The 22,453-nt window shown below is 40.1% G+C and overlaps 1 protein-coding gene across 5 annotated transcripts in view; it reads left to right on the top strand.

Annotated features, from left to right (window-relative positions):
• The window catches only part of KIAA1549 (KIAA1549 ortholog), a 204,651-nt gene that overhangs the window by 106,612 nt on the left and 75,586 nt on the right, over positions 1-22,453 (top strand). For all 5 annotated transcript variants that reach the window (XM_074940410.1, XM_074940403.1, XM_074940388.1 and 2 more), the window contains exons 3-6: positions 1,458-1,546; positions 13,533-13,710; positions 15,152-15,282; positions 16,630-16,813. In XM_074940410.1, coding sequence (XP_074796511.1) covers positions 1,458-1,546; positions 13,533-13,710; positions 15,152-15,282; positions 16,630-16,813 — 582 coding nt within the window. The remainder of the gene's footprint in view (positions 1-1,457; positions 1,547-13,532; positions 13,711-15,151; positions 15,283-16,629; positions 16,814-22,453) is intronic.

The raw sequence follows: 22,453 nt of genomic DNA, 5'->3' as shown, positions 1-22,453 counted from the left end.
ATTACACATGTATGGGTGCTCAGTAAACATTTGAAAGAAACACAGCATGGAATATAGATTACTAAATGTAAACATACAGTCTTGTTTACTTGTAGTTGTTATGAAGGGCCAGATTTTCAAAACTCAGCCTATATTTCCATGCATATAGCCTGGTTTCTACCCCTTGCTCATACAAATTATAAAATTTAGCTGCACAAAACCTATTCCTTGTGGAAAAGTGGAATGCAAATGGTGCTTTAAAATTGATCATGCATACATGTAGGCTTAATTGCAGCTCCTTTATAATTTTGGTGTTAAATTTATAGTATTCTTACAGAACTGTTATGCAGAATCTTTTAATAGCATGGTGGAATAAGTTTCCCTTTGAAGATATTGGGAGTGTTTATAAATGCCATAATTTAAAATAAACTTTAGAACATGTGAAACTAAAGTTAGTTTTTCTAAATATCTTTAACATTTTATTTTGCCATGTGAAAATGAGCTATGTACCTGTATTTGGATTATTTTAGTTGGAAGTGGTGTGGTTATGATCAGAAAACTGACTTTGTATGCTTAAAAAGAAAGTTGCCTTGTTCCTGCCGAGCTAATATACTACAGTTGTGAAGGAGCCATATTTAATGTCAATCAACAAAAATTTTCCATTTAAGTTTTATGGTCAGAATGTGTGCGTTTGATGTATAAAACAGAAAGAACAGAGTTCAATTTTTTCCAGCTACGAGGGTGAGTTGGCTGTGCTAGTGTTAAGAAAGAGCCTTTTTTGGGGGGTGGAGGGGACTTGTAAACAGAGCAGTTTTACTATGTAAATATTTGATGGAGAATAAGTACAAAACACCGAGATGCCATTTTACAGTTGCTTTCAATAATCACTGTTATAATTTAAAGTGTGGTTATGGTTAGCAATGCACCTGTGAGTGTTTTTAAGGTAGTTTCTTATTCAACAGTCGTGCCTCCATGTGTAATCAGAGCAGAGTTTGCTTACTTTTTTTTTTTTTAATAAAAATAACTGTTTTTTTTAAATGCCTATTAGTAGTGTATATCCAGCACAGTTATTGGACAGTGATTTGCATTCTATTCTGACTTATGCATCATCTACAGAATTGTTAACTGTATTACAACAGCGGAATCTTTATTACAAGTGCTCAAGTAAAAAAGAACGCAGTTTGACTTTCAGATCCAGTTTGAATTTCTAGTCCGTCTGTTACAAAGGTAATTGTTTTTACTAGCAAATGAACAAAGTTGAGAGAAAATAACCACAGAACCCATGAAGCTATTTACAGAGTTACCTTTTCAGGGTATAATTATACTTCTATCTGCACCTTATCCCTGTGTCTTACGCCTTCAACACACTTGACCTCATTATCTGCTTTGTCATGCGTCACACAGTTGAAAATGCAACAATGAACCAAAGCACCATAGATGAAGCTAAAATGTACTTACTGACTCTCGTTAATTTCCAGTGCTGGCCCGCAGAGCTGTGCTAGAAAATGTCAGTAATTCCATCAAAGAAGTGCTGAGAGTTCAGTTCAGGCGATCAGTAGAACTGGAGGTAAGTGGTACCAAATGTGTGCGTTCTTTGCTTAGTGTAATGCTATAGCGTGGTGTGTTTGTTTTCGTTTGTAATTTTCCTATGTAAAATAATGATTAAAAACACAAAAACCTGGTGATTCTAAAGCACAATGGAATTTTGTTTGCGGTTGAACAGGAATACTGTATACATAAAACATCTTTTCTCGCATTTTTAGTGCAAGTGTAACATGAATTGTTACTTATATTTTTATAATGTGACAGATTTAGGGAAGCGTGCCTTCCTCTCTGGCTTGGTTTAGCAGTGCTCCCCCACAGCTCACCCTCTTTATTGGCTGCTGTGTTGAGAGCTCCCCCACTTTAACCCCTGCATAGATTAATATCAAAAGATGAATTGAAAAGCTTATACCGTCTAAAATATCAGTTCAGGGCTCTGTCTTTCTCCAGTGCCAGCTGATGACATCCCAAGCATTTAAAACAAAGCAGGGAGCCTTTTCCATAGCTTGTGCTCATTTAGGTTTTAGTGATATCAGTGCTTGCAGGGGAAATATGGAATCCTGAACTCAAGACTTGGTAGATTGAAGAAACTAGGAAATAATTTTCAGTTGTTAAATGTCATTTTTAAGTCTACAGATAGGTACGTCTGGGATATTCAGTAGTGTTTTCCCTTCCCTCCTCTGTGATGCTGAAGTTTTGTGTTTTTGTTTTTTGTTTGTTTTAAAGGCTTAGACCACCCTCCAGGTTGGGGCTCAAATCAGGTCTGGGAATCATAGAATCATAGAACCTCGAAAAGTCATCTCGTCCAGTAGTCCCCTGCACTCATGGCAGGACTAAGTGATATTTAGACCATCCCTTACAGGTGTTTGGAGATTTTTAAGAGTAGGTTAAACGATGGCGATTCCATAACCTCCCTTGGCAATTTATTCCAGTGCTTAACTACCCTCACAGTTAGGAAGTTTTTCCTAAAGTCCATCCCTTGCTCTAATTTAAGCTCATTGCTTCTTGTCCTATCCTCAGAGGTTAAGAAGAACAATTCTTCTCTCTCTTTCTTGTAACAATCTTTTATGTACTTGAAAACTGTTATCATGTCCCCTCTCAGTCTTCTCTTTTCCAGACTAAACAAACCCAATTTTTTCAGTCTTCCCTCATAGTTCATGTTTTCTAGACGTTTAATCATTTTTGTTGCTCTTGTCTGGACTTTCTCCAATTTTTCACATTTTTCCTGAAATGTGGCGCCCAGAACTGGACACAATGCTCCAGTTGAGGTCTAGTCAGCATGGAGTAGAACAGAAGAATTACTTCTTGTCATCGTTATATAATGTTTCAACATGGTTCCCAAGTCTAAAAAAATCAGTGTAAATTGGAACTTACATTAAAGTCTGCATTCAGTTAAAAGTACCCCTTTTAAAAAAAATTTTTTTGACAGACCCTAGAAGTAGTTTTTTGGGTGGCAAACAAAATGCTGACTTTAGTCTCTGCATAATCAGATACTCTAAAATTTGAAATAATTACCGTTGTTATGTAAAGGTGGAAGAATCTGGCCCTTAAAGACTAAGCAAAGTTTAATTTACAGTTTATTACATGTAGCTGTGTGGAATGATCTGAATTAAAATTAGGAAGCATGAATCAACTTCATATTACAAAAGGATGAAATGTACTGTGCATAAGGTTTTCAGAATTTCAGTATATACTGTGTAACTTTCTTCTTCAAAAAGAGATCCTTTACATTCTTTGGAAGTTCATTCTTTTAGTTTGAAGATGTTGCACATAAAATGCAAGGCCTTTTGCAAAACACAAGCTATATTATGGGAAGTGCCACTGTCAAAAACTATTGATGCATTATTGCAAATAAGGCAGTTCAATAAATGTCACGGAGTAATCCAGCTGGTCAATAACAGTCTAAAGTCTGTGCTGTGTCTGAATGGGCTGGGAATTGCTTAGCAGTGTCATGCAACTTAGTGCTATTTTAGGATGGGTGAAAACAAGAAAATTACCCCTAAACTTTGCACCAAATTTAAGTTGAATGTGCTTTGAGGCTTCAGAAAGTTTAGTTAACTTTTTCTCCCTGTCCAGTGATTTTTCACTTATGCTTCCTTTTAACCCTCTGGGTTCTAAATAGAACATTGCTGATACTGTGTTCTCATGAGATTTCCATCTCAATTTTAAGAACGCAAGAGGCATGGATAAGATGAAAGCTAATTCAGCCCAAGTAAAATAAAATATGGATAAATAAACAATAGTTTGTAAATGTCATGCTATTTTTACATAGGTTTTCAGGTGAGGGTTAATTTCCATAATTTGATTGTCAACAGTAGCATAGGGTTTAATAGTATCTTTGTTCTGGGATGTTATATTTTGAGACTAAGGGTAACTAGCGTAGTAATGCTAATAGTAACTCTTTGGGGCCAGCTCAGTTTAGCATTTTGGGTGTATTTCTGTTTACCTTAAGAATTATTGGCTTAGCTTTCTTTCATTCTTAACTATTATTGTTGACTCTAGTGAATATTTTGAAGAATATTCAAAACATCTTCTGTTTATACTCAGTGTTGTCCATTCAACAAACCAAGTTTTATAAACAAAGAGCTTTTCTCCAGCTTTCTGTTAATTTGACCATAATAGCTCAACACAGATGCAACATCTCATTCTGTGCAAGATTCCTCTTTTAATTTTCCCAGCTTTCCTGGGTGGCTGATGGCTTGTCTTAACTGCCTAGGTAACTTGAGTTATAACTTGTATATTGCCCCTAACTCGATTCCTGTCCACATACACAAATCCTTAACTTGAGCGTAGTGGTGCTTGTAACTTGAGGTGTCTGCCCTGTTCGGGAGGAGGAGGGGTAAGCTAAAGCTCAAGTTAACACAACTCTGTGTCTCACTTGAGCTAGGCTAATCTGAGTGTAGATATCAATTTAACTGCAATGAAGACATAGTTTGAGGCACAAGAAGATCCAGCAGTTTGCCCCAGGGTCACAAAGGGAGTTAGTTATTATTTGAATCTGGGATAATATTATCTCCCCAAGCGTTCATGCTTTCCTTATAAACATTGTTTAAAGAGATACTAGCCCTACAACTGTATAGATTTATACAATCTAGCAAAGCCTCCCTTGATGGAACAAAGCTCAGGTGTGTTGACCGTCAAGGCGTATTGCAAGTGCAACCCATCAGAAAGGTTTGTCTTTCCTGCAAAGTCATCTTGAGTTATAACTTAAGGGTTGTTCCTGTCTACTCTCACAAATCTCGAGCTCGAGCACAGTGATACTTTAAACTCAAGCTAGATGGCCTGTTGGGGTATTGGTTGAAGAAGGAGTGCTGCTGATGCTCAAGCTAATGCATGCAGCTTGGTTGCAGCTAGAGTCTTCTTGAGTGCTGAAAGGTCTCTAATGCTGTCCCAGAATTCACCTTGGGACTTTTGTTGTGTTTACCTACCTGGTCCTTAGTTCAGGACTGAAAGTTATCTCCAGTCAGTATAAATAGCCTGCTTTGGTTTTCAGACACTGCCTTAGCACGCAGCTTTCTGCACCTGTTGCACTTTTCAGATCAGATGGCATCTGGTAGAGCATCCTCCCAGCATGCATCTAGCTGGCCTGAGTCTGACACCAATGTTCTTGTGGACCTGTGGTGTGAGGCCAATCAGAATGGCTTCAGGTCCAGGACCAGAAATCAAAAGTCTTACAATGTTACCTCCAGTAAGCTCATTGAGGACGGGATTCACTGGACTAGAGAAGATAAAATCCATGAAGAACTTGTACTGCCAGGCAAAGAACTACAAGTCCTAGTCTGATGACTCCCCTAGAATGTCCCCATCCTCTGAGGAGCTGCACTGGGTGCTCAGTAGTGTCCCAAACATGGAGCCCGAGTACACCCCGGACACCTCAAGGGCCTGTGCGTGGACTCAGGGGAGGAACTGAAGCCAGGGTCAGCACCAGCCACAGCAGTCTCAGCGGAGGCAGAGCAGATGTTTGCCACGTCCACGCACAGCCAGTCTGACCTCATTCAGTACTCCCAGGACCTGTTTGGGGAGGAGATGGAGAAACAGACTGGGGGGGAATGCAGCAGAGGAACCAGCATCACCTCAGTTGGGTAAGGGAGTGAGTGACTTGCCCTTGTTATGGCTAGGGGGGATATGACAACATAAGGGGGCTGTTGTTGCCTGTTTAGTACCAATCTCTATTACTGTAGTGGGGGGTGTTGGGTGCTGGAGGGCAGGCTTTTATACTATACTGGTTTCAGGTATACTTGAGGGGTAAGAGGAGAAATGCCTTCCTACTGGGCACATACAGTCCAAGATGAATTCTGCATGGGGGAACAAAATTTTAAACATGCAAGCAGTGATTTTTTTTTTGTGTGGTGCACACCCCTCCAGGTGTGCAAAGCCGTGGCTATTAATACAAGCTGAGCAATGGTAGCAAACGCAGCAATGGGGGTGAGACAAGCATGGCTGCAGAATGCGTGTACAGCAACGTGTGTTTTCTCACACTAGCATTATGTTTTTGGAGGCAGCCAAAACTTTATATAAAAAAAACAAAAAAAACCCCACTAGCCTAGGAAATAAATCCATTGCATGGTCTTTGGTAGTATTAAATCCAGAACACTTCCAAAGTCTCTTGGAAATACTGGTCTGTGGTTCGGCTGCCAGGGTGGAAGGGGCTAGGTTGCAAAGGCACATCTGTGGTGGTTCTGTGTTACTGCCTCTATTTTAGCAGCCTGTTTATACTGTCCCAGATTAGTTCACTAGTCCCCAGTCATCTGTTTGCCCATCACTCACCAGATGATGAAATAACCACCCATCTATGCTAGGAAGCTATCTCCCAGCATCCTGGAACACCTGTCCAGGGATGTCAGGCAGGTTCACCTCTTCCATTGCCAGCACAACTTGAAGTAACAGTACTGTCATGGTATTAATGTTCTGTCGTTCCAGGCCTGTCCCTTGCACACCCAAGTCCCCAACCCCCTTTTTAAAAATGAAATTATAAAAAAAAATTGTGTGACTGTATAAAGCATTTGCCATTGTCGGGGGCAGGGGAGGGAATGCTGGAACTGGGCAGCTTCAGAGTAGAGAAATGTAAAGATGGAGGACAATGAATGCCAAGGAGATAAAAGTTGTGACTTTTCCCTCGCTGTGAAGTTAAAGGGAAGAAACTTTTCTTTTTTCCCGCTCTGGGCAGAAGAATAATGCATTGTTTTTCAGGGCCATCTGTCCCAGTGCAGGTGAGACATCCATCTAGGAGACCACTGACAGTCAGCACGAGGGTCCAGAACCTCTGAAGGAAAAGGATAAAGGATAACCAGCTGATAGAGATGCACAGGGACTTTGTCTGTAGATGAGACTGCCTCCTTGAGCTCCAAGGGAGATGATAGAACAGGACAGGCAGAACCAGGCTGCAGCTGAGGAGAGGCTGGAGAGGAAGAAGATGGCTGCAGATTACATCACCCATGACTGCACCATGAGGGAGCAGGACCATGAGGAGTAGAGGGATCTGTCTGAGCACATGCTGGGACTGATGGCAGCAGGTTTCAGTACAACTTGGGTCTGGACCCTGTCCAGGTCAGCCTCCTGCTGTTGCCTCCCCTCCACACTAACATATCCTGCAGCCAGTGCCCTCTACAGAAGGGGTAACCCAGTCCATGGATGGGAGGGAGGGCACATGGTCAGCTGTACCCTGTGCACTCCGCCCTGTGCAGGCACAGTAGAGTGATGGCAAGAACTCTGACGATGTGCGTTTTCATTACAGGTGATGTGGTATTGCACCCCCTGTGCACTTGACGACCTTCTGACAGCTGCACTGACAGTGTTACTCTCTTTCAATAAAATCTTTTGTTGTATAGTCACTTGGTGTGTAAGTACTTTGAGAACAAGACTGAGAGGAACTCTATTAAACTGCCTCGAGTGCAGGGGACTGGACTAGATGACCTAGTGAGGTCCTGTCCAGTCCTACACTTCTATGATTTTAATACTCTCACAGCTTGACAATACATATACAAGCACATCATTCTCATATAGGTGCAGTCCATTACAGTAAATGCTTTCATTATCTTATTTTCCCCTTCCAAGCCAAGGAGTCCGTTACTTCCCTAGCTCTTCCCAGGCCCAACCTTAGCTGATGCACTTCCTGGCTGCCTGTATCGGATTTGTAAAGCAGCAAAATCATTGCCCAAGTCTTGCCCACAGTATTCCCTCTTAACCTTACATCTGCTGTGCAGAACACAGCATGCCCCAATGACATGAATGGCATTTTAGAAGCTGCAGTCTAAATGGTTTTGTAGGCAACATTATCTAACCTTCAGTCAGCCAAATGCACCACCATCCTGCAGCTGCACATGGTATAATTGAACCTTCTGCCAGATGTCCTCACATCCGGGCAGGGCTTCATGAGCCAGGGCAATGCAGGATAAGCTGGTTTCCCAAAATAACAGTGGAGACAGACATCCTATTGATATCCCACTGGATGGGAATAAAGTCCCCGCTTGTCAAATTTCAAATAGGCAGAATCTCCAGAATGCACTGGCATCATGCTCCCTGACAATGCATCCCATGAAGTTGCCTCTGAACCTCCCTCTGCGGTCAGCCAGTGACTGCTGAACAATGGAGCAGTATCCTTTCTGGTTTATGTAGTCATGAGGTTCTTGTGGAGCATGCAGATAATGGGCACATTTCTATCACCAATGGTGCCAGCACAGTTCAGGTCAGTTTGTTCAAAGACTGTTATTTCATGAACATTTCCAATCTTCACCAAACTATAATTCATTAAAGCTATAATTGCTTTGCAGATCTCCATCACCACAGCACTGATGGTTGACATCCTGATGCCAAACTGATTAGCCACTGACCTGCATCGGTCTGGGGTAGCCAGCTTCCAGATAGCAATAACAATACACTTCTGTACTAGTACGGTCTGTCTCATCTGCTTATCCTGTCTTTAAAGTGCTGAGGAAAGCTCTTCACACAACTCCAGGAAGGTGGTGAAAGTTCTGTTTCTGCTGCTGTTCATCCCAGGTCTGTGTTACATTGCAGTCCTGTCACTTGGTGCTTTGGAACAGCTGGTCAGCACAGAGAGAGTTCTCAGCTACGACAGTCTGCATGAGCTGCCTCTGTCCCTTCATCCTGCCTGCATGCAGCCTGTGTGTTCTCCTTCATGTTTCCACCTTCCGAGGGCAACAAACTGCTGCCAAAAGACTCTGGGCTTCACGTCTCCTGTCCTTTATTTGTCCACATGAATGCCAACATTTGGTACGTCATCATTCTGAGTGTGACCCAGGTCTTCACGGAAACATAGGCTAGGTACACACAACCAGAAGTTGTGTCCTGTAACGAGTTGACAGTCTAAGACTACTTCTGTCCATGTGCCCGGGAAGGACAGACAACATTTCCCATAGTACACCACAAAAGAGAGACACCAGTGTAGCACTAAGAACTAAGCGATGTGCTCCCTGGAAGACCTAACACCTCACTTGGTTCATTACAGCACCTATGTGCATGCAATACTTCTGGTATAGCTAGAGGTACAGTATGGTTGCTGTCACCCAAGCTAGGCTAGCTCAAGTGGAGAAACTCAAATGTTGTAACTTGAATTAACTCTGAAGTGAAGACCTATCCTAAGAATGTGGATCTTTGTCCACATCTTGTAGCTGGTCCACATAAGTGGTTTATGAGTTTCTGCTATATTATTTAGTCCTCTGGTTTAAGTGGTAGAAGTTCATCATTTTAACTGTCAGGGTCCTGGATTCAAATCCCTCTGTTCGCCTAAGCAATTGGTTTTACAAAGCTCCTCTACCTTCCTGGGCTTTTTGAAGGAGGATAGTGATGTGGATTAAAGGGAAATGGGATGGTTTGTTAAGGGTGGCTATCTAGGCTTCCGGTAAGCTCTTTAATTGTATTATTTATTTTTGCAAATTGTGAATCGTTATGACTGGCAAGTACTATTATTTATTTATATCCTTTACATTTTATGTATATGAATAGTCTGTGTAGCTTAGAATAGGCGCTTCTACAGTAGATCTGCAGAATAAACCATTTTGAAATGAAATGTCCTTTCTCTTTTCCATTTAGACAAATCCAGTGATTCCAAACTATGGGCCATATCCTCATTTGGTGCAAGTCTGCATGGCTGTATTGAAGTCAAAGGTTCACTTCCGTGGACGTACACTGATTTACACTAGCTGAGAACTAGCCCTGTATGTTTCAGTAATATGAGAAACTTCTGCTGACATGGTGATGTCAACTGCAATAAAACCAGACATATTACTAAATATTTGTAAAGTGACTGGAGCAAACATCTGATATCCTGTCCCTTTATGATTTTTCTCTTTCAAACTCATTCCTTTTATGTCCACTATTGCCATGCAGACCTCTTGACAGACTATATTGACCCTAAGGCTGCTGGGAGTCTACTCTTCTTATAAATAATGCAGCTAGTCTTCCGAGTCTTGGTTCATCGTTTGCAAATTCTTTCTCATCAAAGGCAGAGAACAGCTCTGTAAAATAAGTCATGCTTATGTTGAACTAGAAGAGTACTATCGTATGTGTTTTCTCTTAGTGATGCACTGGGGGTAGCTGTTTCTAACTCCAGAAAGCTGAAGTATTCTTGCTTCCCTACCCTACCAAAATATAATTTCATGTCAGTAATGGAATACTGCCAAGGTTGTTAGGCTTTAAAATTAACAGCTGTCCAATATAGTAACATGTATTAATGACTGCAGTCATGCAGCCCTCTAAACAGATTCTTCCTTGGTGCTTAGCTTAACCAAGCAAACAAATCTGACTTTTTTTTTTGGCAACAGTGTCATGAACTGGTTTATGTAAAGTACAACTTGAGGTAAATTAGTACATTTTGTTTTTAATTTTTCTTTTATTACATCTCCTATTATAGCTTACAGATGTTTCATTTTTACAGCACAGTAAAATAGGACGCAGTTCTGTTAAATTTAGCATAGTAGCAAGGTATCCTTTACAAAAATAAAATATTTGGCTGCAATTTGATGTAACTGCTGCTCCGCTGAAATATGAACAAATGTTAATGTTAAACAGGAATTGAAAATGCTTTCTTTTGAGAATCTGTCAACTCTGTGCTGCATGGGGCTTATGAGACTAGTTGATCAGTTCTGATTCTATCCTATGGAAGGCAGTATACAAATACACATTAGTCAGGTCATTATAGTATTTATTTATGTTTTAAGACTTCTCCTAATCCTGTTAGTGATTTAGACCAAGATTTTCAAACCTGCCTATCTAAAGCTAGGCACTTAAATGATAGGCATCTAAATAAAAGTGGCCTTGTTTTTTGGAGGTGCTCTTGTGGCTCCCATTAATTTCAGTGAGATCTGTGGGTGCTTGTCATTTCTGAAATTTAGGCTGTTTTTGTTTAGGTGCCAAAATATGGTTTGAAAATGTTACCTTTAGGATCTTAAGCTGCACATCCTCGCGCACACAGTAATTCAAAAAATAAAAAGCTCTGCATTTCACTTTTAACACCTACCGGCCTTGGTAAACCTTTGGGAAATAAAGTGCTTTCTAGGGATACTTCTTATCATCAGACACTTGGTACGGTGGTGGTGGTGAAGCATACTACTTAGACTTTTGTCTTGGGCCTGTAATGGTTCTCCTCTCACTACCTTTCTCCAGCTCACACTTCTCAAAATCTTTCAAATTATGTTTCTTTTGGATTTACTGTCCACCTCCTGTCATGATGAAGCACAAAAATGGACTCATTTGGTGTGTATTGACTGTTCAGGCTAAATACTTTATGCAAAATTTGAGGGAGTTTAGGGGATAACAATTTTTTTCTTCTCTTACCACTGAAGTGTCAGATTAGAGTACATCAGTATCAGTTCGTGCTATGCTGGGCTGTTCTCCTTCTGCATGTTTTACTTTAGCAAACACCAAATAATTGCAGCTGAAGGATTGAAAACACTGTTTCCTCTTTTTTTCTTGCCTGTCTTCTTTTGTGGGTACTAGACAACATTTCTCTGGCATTCCTTCCCCATTTCACAAACTGAAGCTGCTAAAAACATTTCTTCTTGAGATAAAAGGGTAAACTTCAGGCAAAAAGGCTTGAAGTATCTGTTTATATTGAACTGTTTATATTGAACTAATTTGAATGCTACAGGTCTGGATCCATTTATAATAAAATCTGACAGTAACACGCTTTTGGCGTCTAATGACAAGGAATATAGGGAGATCTGTATATATTTTTCTTGAGACCGTATTTTTTTCCTTGATACTTGAGGTTGTTCCTTGCAGTTTTTTTTTTAATTTTTTTTAATACATCTTGCTCATTTTGTTTTTCAAAAAAGAAAAGGCTTTCTATTGTGTCCTCTGAAAATTAATTTCTATTAATTTGTGCTGCCATAGAGATGTCAATAAGAGACATGTAAGCTAGGATTTGGTAGCACTTTGTGCTCTTCCACAAGGCTGATCCTCAGCTGCAAATTCTTCAGGGTATCCCATCATTCGGGCAAGGTCTGGAGAGAGCTGGTGTCTCCCTCTGTAAAGATGTGGAAGTGTACCTGAAGTCTTAGGGCTCTGGTCTTGGCTTTTTGTGTAGAAAGTGTGTCACAATGTGATCATGTGTGGTAGATGGAGGGAACTGGAGTGTGAAGAAGCAGCCAGGAAGTAGGTGTGTTGACTGGGTTAGGGGAGACTTCCTGTTGGAGAAAGAAATACTGTAAAATACTCAAATCCTTCACCTTGTTTTTGTTTTAGATAATATTGTAAGGATATACAAAAGCGCCTGCTTTGAAACCTTCACTTGGTTTTATAGTAAATCCTCTATTTAGATCCTCATCTGTTATGTGATGGCTAGAGATCTTCAGAATAGACAGCTCAACTCTAGATTTATCTTCTGAAACGAATAGAAGGGGATATATGAATTGTGGGAAGTTTCTATTGGTAGCTGTGCTGAAATAAGGGGGAGGAGTGTCTTCTGAAAAAAAAAAGTGTATGTATAGGTACACATACAAAATTGTATTATATCTATAAACTATATTGTGTGTATTGCTTCCTGCATCTCTCTCTCACACACACACACACACACACACACACACACACACACACACACACACACACACACACACACACACACACACACACACAGTCAATGGGATGTATACACTACCATATGTGTGTCCAGTATGCAAGAAGCCATGCTGGTGATTCAGTAAGTCACCAGTTATTGGTATGGAATCTGTAGTGCCCTCCAATATCGTGTAGAGGATGAGATACTGTGCTGCTAGAGATGATCCATAAAACTGAAGTCCTGACCACTTTGTGGCCATTTAAATTCCTGCAGTACTTTTTGCAAAAGCAAAGGTGAATGTTCTGAACCAGTGGCTCTCAACCTTTCCGGACTACTTGTACCCCTTTCAGGAGCGTGATTTGTCTTGTGTACCCCCAAGTTTCACCTCACTTAAAAACTGCTTGCTTACAAGATCGGACCTAAAAATACAAAAGTGTCACAGCCCACTATTACTGACAAATTGCTGACTTTCTCATTTTTACCATGTAATTGTAAAATAAATTGATTGGAATAGAAATATTGTACTTCCATTTCAGTGTACAGCATATAGAGCAGTATGAACACGTCATTGTCTGTATGAAATTTTAGTTTGTACTGACTTCGTTAGTATGTAGCCTGTTGTAAAACTAGGTAAATATCTAGATGAGTTGATGTACCCCCTGGAAGACCTTTTCATACCTCCAGGCGTACACATAACCCTGGTTGAGAACTGCTGTACTGTACAACTTCTAATTGGGTAAACTTAGCAAAGGGAAGATGCTCTTGTGGTTACTCCACTGGAGTTGGAGTCTCCAGATAAAGATTCTATTCCCAGCTCTCTGACTTTGTGTGCTTCTCTTTCCTCAGCTGTAAAATTAAGATAATTATTTTTCTACCTGTCAGGGATACGTTGCTTAATTTATCCAAGTGCTTCAAGATCATTAGATGGACAGAGAGAGATGTGAGGTATTGTTGCCAATATTGATGCTGATAATTTTATTTAATTTCTTTTCCATAGGTTTATAAAATTTCCCCAAAATTCTCTTTCTTGGTGACATCGGGTCCTTTTGTTTACACAGCAATAGCTGTCATAAATGTGCTTATGAACAGCAGCCTTCTACGTGGTCAGGCCCCTGTCATCCTGTCACTGCAGCCTTCTTTCACCATGCCAGATCCCAGGTTCCAAGTTCACACAGGTGAGTTCTTGTTTCTGTGCTTCACACTGTAGAGAGGGGGAGAAATAACGTAGTATTGATACAGATTTTGATCTGGGAAGAAGGATGGTCTTGTGATTAATATACAAGATTGGGAATCAAAAGATCTAGGCTTTATTTTTGTGAGGCTTAATTCATGAATATTAACAAAGTGCTTTGAGATCTTTGGATGGAAAATGCTATATACATTCAAAACATTGCTATTACTGTTGTTTATTTAATTAGTTGAAAAACTTTTAATTGGCAAGAGGTGAATGCAATGTTCTATTCTACTCCCTACTTTTTGTTATAGCTGATGATGTCTCTGACAGTCAGTGTAGGGAGTTTGCATTTTTTTACCAAGTTTTAAGAGTTAACAATTTTATCATGGTGCAAAACTCCAGATCTTTCTTCATCCTCACTGGCCACTTACCATTTGCAGACTGTTGCAGGGAAAATACAGAACCCTGAATAAGGGTCTTGGCAGATACATAAAAGAGAAAGGTATTCTGTTCTCCAGTATTTTGCTTTTAATAGTAAGGCATATTTAATTATTTATTCATGTATATCTGAAAATTATTTTTGAATTTAAAGTTTATTTTATTTAAAATGTTTAGTTTTATTTTGCTTATAATTTAATTTTAAAAAGACCTTTTCATATTCAGATTGATTTATATTCATGATGTGGGAGACTGGTGCTGTCAATCTGACAGCTTTCACTAGCCACGTGCATGCTAATTAAGCACTGGTGAAAGGTGCCAGAATGACAGCACTAGAGAGTGAACTTCTTATTATATATTTAAGAATTTCACTTTCGAGTGCTGTCGCTCTGGCACCTTTCACCAGTGCTTAATTGGTGTGCGCATGTATGCACACATTATATATAATGTATGTATGCTTATTAAGTGCTGTTGAAAGGTGTCAGACTGGTATCAATGGATGCCTGGTATACCAAAGTTGGAGTCTTTCAACCAAACTGAATACTAGACTTCACCATCAGCCTACAAAGAAGGATGCTGCTGGTCGTCTTCTTTTTAAAGATTTTCATAAAAAAAATCTTGGATAATTCAGGGATTCCAGAGCTTCAGACTGACTCAGTATTAGAGACAATTTATGTATAGCTGGGAATCTTTGTCGCCTGTAATAGGAAGTGGATTTTATTTTATTTTTTGGCTGCAGAATCTCTTGACAGCAAGTGAGCCTTATTGTCACATCAGATTTTACTGACAAGAAAACCTTCTGCATCAATGCAGAACAGTTTCTGCCGTAATTAATTTCTTGAGCTGCACTGTTTGGACTTTCAGCTGCCAAGAGTGCAGTCGGGATTTAATGGAAAACGGATTCATTTATGGAGGGAGAGGGTTCCCTGCTTCCCCACTCTCTCCCTTCAGTGCAAATAACTGCACTGCACTCAGTGGGATTAACACATACCCTTTACCTCCAGTGCTTCAGTTTGTGCCTCAAAACGTTGATACTGGCTTCTGTAACTTCAGCCAGCGCATTGAAAAAGGGCTGACAATGGCATTCATGGAGGTGAGAAAACATCACCAGGATATCTACAACTTCACAGTGCAGGTAAGAATGCTAGCATGCACTGAGAAAAAGGAAGTTCACCGTACTCTGCATCACACATTTTGAGTGGGTAATCTAATGGTGGGTTTATACTGAGGATAACTAATAGATTTTAAGGTTTTTGGGTTCCACGGTTCATTAGTGTTTCCACCAGTGCCATGTGCCCTTAGTAGCGATTACCTGAACTTTAGATTTGGAAATTGAGAAGTCTTTATTCGATATTGTACTCAATAAAGGGGCTTAAAACTCATTGGATATAAACTCTAAATCTAATTAATAAGACATGCTGCTTTTTTTTCCTGAAAGTTTATTTATTCTAACTTTGTTCTAAAACTAAAATCAATAAAAATTGTGCTGTATAAACTCATAAACAATGTAAAATAGTATCTAATCACCATAAAAATAAAAGGAGTACTTGTGGCACCTTAGAGACTAACCAATTTATTTGAGCATGAGCTTTCATGAGCTACAGCTCGCTTCATAGCTCACAAAAGCTCATGCTCAAATAAATTGGTTAGTCTCTAAGGTGCCACAAGTACTCCTTTTCTTTTTGCGAATACAGACTAACACGGCTGTTACTCTGAAACCTGTCATAAAAATAAAATAACTTCTTTGTGTTTAAGTACGTCTTTAAAGTGAAGAATATATGCAAAATATTATACAATATAGATATTAAGTAAATAGAAATACTTGGGTTAATAAAAATGACAATATAAGATGTCATAATAAAACATTTATGAAACAGCTTGTAATACCTGTAATTTTCCCATACCAAAATTAACTTTAAACACACTAGCCTGTCTGCTTTTGATGCATGTGATCTGTTTGTGAACGTAGCTGCTAGGTGAAGTTCCAGGGAAAGACCTATGGAAGCACATTTTGAGATCTGATTGTACTTTGTTTTCACCCGTCTTTGGCTCTGGAAGTGCAGGGCATAGTGGATTTTGACAGGACAGCTCTCTTTGCACAGTGTTCATTTACCTTAAGTTGGGGGTCTTTTCCTATCTGTTCCAGATAGGTAAGGTATCCACACAGGCTTCTTTTGTTGATAGCTTTTGTTTTGCTGACTCTGCGTTTGACTTTTCTCTGGACATTTTCTTCAGTCATTTTCTGGATAGCACCTTTCTCATCAGCATGGATTGTAACCCAGTTTAAAGAATAAATCTTGGAAGGGAAACAGTGTTCTTGCTGAGACAGTGTGGCTGAATCAGTCTGAAATGGATGTTACTCAGCTCTCTTGTAAAGCATCCCACTTTATATTATTATTATTAAAAAAAAAAATGGGGTAGGGAGGGAACAGAAGTGCTGGTGTTTTTGCTGTTCCTGACCTGTCCAGTTTTGTCTTTTCAGATACTGAATATAACTCTGAGCAAGCCTCGTGTGGCATTTCGGCAGGGCCCTGTGAACATTGTCTTTGCCATTCAGGATACATATGGATTCTTGAATGGATCTGAAATCAGTGAGCTGCTGAGGAACCTGTCTGTGGTGGAGTTCAGTTTCTACTTGGGCTTTCCTGTGCAGCAAATTGCTGAACGTGAGTACGTCATATCACTAAGGAGGCAGAAAATTGGTTTTGTGTGGTGTTCTCTGCAGTTTCATAGTAATGTTCTATGTAAGTGTTAACATTAGTTAATTTCCATAGCTTCTAATTTGGTCTTTCTATGCAAATCTGTACAACAGTGCCTCTGATCACATAAGCTGTCCCTGTGCAACAGTAGCTGGACTTAATCACTGACTCCAGTATTGGTTCAATCTGTAATTTGCAATGGGAGGGGAGGAGGAGGTGGCAGAATCAGAACACTTGTCCACAGGCAGCTAAGACCCTGCTAGGTGGGGAGGGTCCCAGAGCTCGGGTGTCTACACCACAATTAAACAACCCGTTTGCCCGCGAGCCTGAGTCAGCTAGCTCTGGTCGGCCGCGGGTGTCTAACTTCAGTGTAGACATACCTAAGAGACTTTCCAGTTGCCTTTATAAAGTTTTCAAATTGGAAGTGTTAATATAGTTTGATCAAAGGTTAAGACCAATTTTTGTCCTATAACTTGCAGAGTATTTCTAAATTGTTAAAACTGAGATCACGCTTAAAGAGTTTGTAAGCGGTGTTAAGACGGAAAACTACTCCTGTTGCCTTTTACACTGAATTCTGGTAATGGGGACCAAGTCTTTCTGCTTTCATGCATTTCACTTCATCAGCAGAGCAGTCATATACTTGCAGGAAGTCACATCTAAAGATCTTAAACCCACTAAACAAGGCAATCGCTATACTCTTGAATGAACTCTCTCAGAAAAATGATGAGACGAAAACACCGTATCACCTGTGGGTGAACACTTTTCACAAAGTGATCGCTCTATATCTGACCTGTATATCTGCCATGGAGGATTACCTGCCTTATGGGTGGGTGTCATTTGTGTGCATTCGGTACAAGGAGCTCCTGGCCCTCAGAGACCTTGTACGGGCTTTGGAGATTAGAGTGGCTGAACTGGAGGAGATAAGGGAGATAGAGAGGTACATAAATGAGAGTTTCTGGGACACAGTAGAACGGTCCCATCCTTGGTCAGACAGCCTCTGTAGTGTTGTGGAGGATGAAAGTCTCAGGGAAGGAAAACATCAAACTGGAGCAGAGGGAAACGATCCCATAGTTGGGACTCTCCTTCCAGATGATGTCATGGTATCCTCTCGCACTAAGGATACCTCTTTGGGGGAGGGAACTCCAGTTATTAGGAAGAGACAGGTAATAGTACTGGGGGATTTGATCATTAGAAACGGATAGCTGGGTTTACGATGACTGAGACACCTGCATGGTGACTTGCCTGCCTGGTGCGAAGGTTGCAGATCTCTCAAGATAGACTTATGTGTAGTGCAGGGGAGGAGCCGGTGGTCGTGGTACATGTGGGTACTAGTGGCATAGGGAAGGATAGGAGAGATGTCCTGGAGGCCAAATTTGGCTGCTAGGTAAGAGATTGTAGTCCAGGATCTCGATGGTAACATTCTCTGAAATGCTTCCAGTTCCACATGCAGGCCAGTTAGGCAGAACTGCAGGGTCTCAGTGCTTGGATGAGATGATGGGGCAGGGAGGAGGGGTTTAGATTTATTAGGAACTGAGAAAGCGGGAGCCTATACAGGAAGAAGCCTTTGGGAAAGGGGAAGCCTATACAGGAAGAATGGGCTCCACCTAAACCAAATTGGAATCGGATTGCTGGCACATGAAATTAAAAAGGTCGTAGAGCAGTTTTTAAATTAAGGGGGAAAGCTGACAGGTGCGGAAGAGCACGTGGTTTGGACAGAGACATCCCTTAGGGGAGGATCTATTAATGGAGATTCTCTATACCCTAGTAGGGAGGAGAGGATGGAAGATGATAAAATACAGGTAGGATCTGATGAGAAACAGTTAAATGAAAAAGAGTCCCATTCAATTACATCAGGTAATGGCAGACAGTTAAAAAGTGACAGTTTTTAAAGTACTTATATACAAATGCTAGAAGTGTAAACATGAAGATGGGTGAACTTGAGTGCCTTGATAAATGAGGATATTGATATAATAGGCTACACAGAAACTTGGTGGAATGAGAATAATCAATGGGACATGCTAATACCAGAGTACAAAATATATCGGAAGGACAGAACAGGCCGTCCTGGTCGGGGAGTGGCACTATATGTGAAAGTAAGCGTAGAGTCAAATGAAGTAAAAATCTTAAATGAACGAAACAGTACCATAGAATCTTGATGGATAGTAATTCCGTGCTTGAATAATAAGAATATAGCAGTAGGGATATATTACCAACCACCTGACAGGGATGGTGATAGTGACTGTGAAATGCTCAGGGAGATTAGAGAGGTTTTAAAAATAAAAAATTCAATAATATTGGGGGATTTCAGCCGTCCCCATATTGACTGGGTACATGTCACCTCAGGATGGGATGCAGAGATAGTTTCCTGACACCTTAAATGATTGCTACTTACAGCAGCTAGTCCTGGAACCCAAAAGAGGAGAGGCAATTCTTGATTTAGTCCTGAGTGGAGCACAGGATCTAATCCAAGAGGTGAATATAGCTGAACTGCTTGGTGTTAGTGACCATAACACAATAAAATTTAACATCCCTGTCGGGGGGGAAACCAAAGCAGCCTACCACAGTAACATTTAATTTCAGAAAAGGAGACTACACTAAAATGAGGAAGTTAGTTAAACAGAAATTAAAAGGTACAGTGCCAAAAGTGAAATCCCTACAAGCGGCATGGAAACTTTTTAACGACACCATAATAGAGGCTCAATTTAAATGTATACCCTGAATTAAAAAAAACATAGTAAGAGGATCAAAAAAGTGCCACTGTGGCTAAACAACAAAGTAAAAGAAGCAGTGAGAGACGAAAAGGCATCCTTTAAAAAGTGGAAGTTAAATCCTAGTGAGGAAAATAGAAAGGAGAATGAACTCTGGCCAGTGAAGTGTAAAAATATAATTTGAAAGGCCAAAAAAAAAAGTTAAAGAATAGCTAGCCAAAGGCTCAGAAAGTAACAGCAAAAAAAATTTTAAATACTTCAGAAGCAGGAAGCCTGCTAAACAACCAGTGGGGCCACTAGGTAATGGAGATGCTAAAGGAGCATTCAAGGATGATAAGGCCATTGCATAGAAACTAAGTTAATTCTTTGCATTGGTCTTCACGGCTGAGGATTTGAGGGAGCTTCCCAAACCTGAGCCGTTCTGTTTAGGTGCATACCTGAGGGAATTGTCCTGGATTGAGGTGTCATTAGAGGAGTTTTTGAAACACACTGATAGATTAAACAGTAGTAAGTCACCAGGACCAGATGGTATTCACCCAAGAGTTCTGAAGGAACTCAAATATGAAATTGCAGAACTGCTAACTGTGGTATGTAATGTATTGCTTAAATCTGCCTCTGTATCAGATGACTGGTGGATAGAAATTTTTTTAAAAAGTCTCTAGAGTCAATCCTGGCAATTTCAGGCCAGTAAGTCTAACTCCAATACCAGGCAAATTGGTTGAAACTATAGCAAAGAACAGAATTATCAGACACATAGATGAACATGGTATATATCAGGGAAGCGTCAACATGGTTTTTGTAAAGAGAAATTGCGCCTCACCAATCTACTAGAATTCTTAGAGGGAGTCAACAAGCATGTGGACAAGGGTGATCCAGTGCATGTAGTGTACTTGGACTTTCAGAAAGCCTTTGACAAGGTCCTTCACCACAGGCTCTTAAGCAAAGTAAGCTGTCATGGGATAAGAGGGAAGGTCCTCTCATGGATCAGTTACTGATTGAAAGACAGGAAACAAAGGGTAGAAGTCAACAGTCCATTTTCAGAATGGAGAGAGGTAAAGAGTGGTGTCCCCCAGGGGTCTGCACTGGGAGCAGTACTGTTCAAGATATTAATAAATTATTTGGAAGAATGGGAAATAATGAGGTGGCAAAATCTGCAGATGAAACGAAACTGCTCAAGATAGTTAAGTCCAAAGCAGACTGTGAAGAGTTACAAAGGGATCTCACAAAGCTGGGTGACTGGGCAAGAAAATGGCAGATGAAATATAATGTTGATAAATGCAAAGTAATGCACATTGGAAAACATAATTCCAACTATACATATAAAATGATGGGGTCTAAATTAGCAGTTACCACTCAAGAAGGAGATCTTGGAGTCATTGTGGATAGTTCTTTGAAAACGTCCACTCAATGTACAGCAGCAGTCAAAAAAGCAAACCAAATGTTGGGAATAATTAAGAAAGGGATAGATAATAGGATAGAAAATGTCATATTGCCTCTATATAAATCCATGGTACGTCCGCATCTTGAATACTGCGTGCAGATGTGGTTGCCCCGTCTCCAAAAAAATGTATAGGAATTGGAAAAGGTACAGAAAAGGGCAAGAAAAATGATTAGGGGTATGGAACAGCTTCTGTATAAGGAGAGATTAATAAGACTAGGAGTTTCCAGCTTGGAAAGGAGATGGCTAAGGGGGGGGGGATATGATAGAGGTCTATAAAATCATAACTGATGTGGGGAAAGTAAATAAGGAAGCGTTATTTACTCCTTCGCATAACACAAGAACTAGGGGTCACCAAATGAAATGAATAGGCAACAGGTTTAAAAGAAACAAAAGAAAGTATTTCTTCACACTGGAACTTCTTTGCTGGAGGATGTTGTGAAGGCCAGGACTATAACAGGGTTCAAAAAAGAACTAGATACGTTCACGGAGGATAGGTCCATCAATGGCTATTAGCCAGGATGGGCAGGGAAGCAAAACCCATTTTTGAAGTGTCCCTAGCCTTTGTTTGCCAGAAGCTGGGAATGAGTGACAGGGGATGGATCACTTGATGATTGCCTCTTCTGTTCATTCCTTCTGAAACACCTACTAATGGCCACTGTCAGAAGACGGGATACTCTGCTAGATGGACTATTGGTCTGACCCGGGATATCCCTTCTTGTAAGATGTCCGCCCTTGTCAGAAATCTGCTTATGCATTCAGCAAATTATACAGAATCCTTCATCTTTGATGCAAAATTGATGGATATTTAGCTTTTCATTAATTCTGGAAAATGCATTTACATCTCAGTTTCTCATATTGCCTAACATACTTTTCTGTGCCATTTGCTTCTTAGTTATTTGGCCCACCACTTTCAGTATTACACTATGAAGAGTGGTTTAATGCATTCCAAAGATTTTTCCCAGTGTTTTTTTTTCAATCAGTCTTGTCTGTGTATATGTTTTTTTTATATATAAATGTGTTTAAAATAGTGTGCAAGTAAAGGATTGATTTGCAAATTCCAGGTGAGTTTAGTTACAAGCAAGTTGATGTTGGTTCAAACTAAGGAAAAGCTAATCTCATATTATAACTCAAACTGTTGGGCGTGATTAAATGAAACTTTTGACAGCCTGAATATTAGTAACTGTGTCTGGAAAAAGAAATTTTTATGCCCAGTCTTTGTCTATTTTAGATCATCTTCTGTATAAAAACCTTTTACTGGAGACTGTTCATAAAGCTTAAACAGAATCCGAACGCTTGCAGGATAGTCCTAATGCAGTACATGGTTTGGTTGTAAGGTACTTCGGGATATTTTGTAACTTTCTTATTTTTAATAAAGGTACCTGTTGCACAGTGGAGGGGTCTGTGCAAGAATAATGGCAGTGGGAATGGCCAAGGGTGGGAGCTGCCAGCTTTTTTCTT

Source organism: Natator depressus, chromosome 1 (genome assembly GCF_965152275.1).
Source record: "Natator depressus isolate rNatDep1 chromosome 1, rNatDep2.hap1, whole genome shotgun sequence".
NCBI classification, from domain to species: domain Eukaryota; kingdom Metazoa; phylum Chordata; order Testudines; family Cheloniidae; genus Natator; species Natator depressus.
Note: the sequence above shows the minus strand (reverse complement) of the source record. Positions and strands in the feature narration are given on the sequence as shown.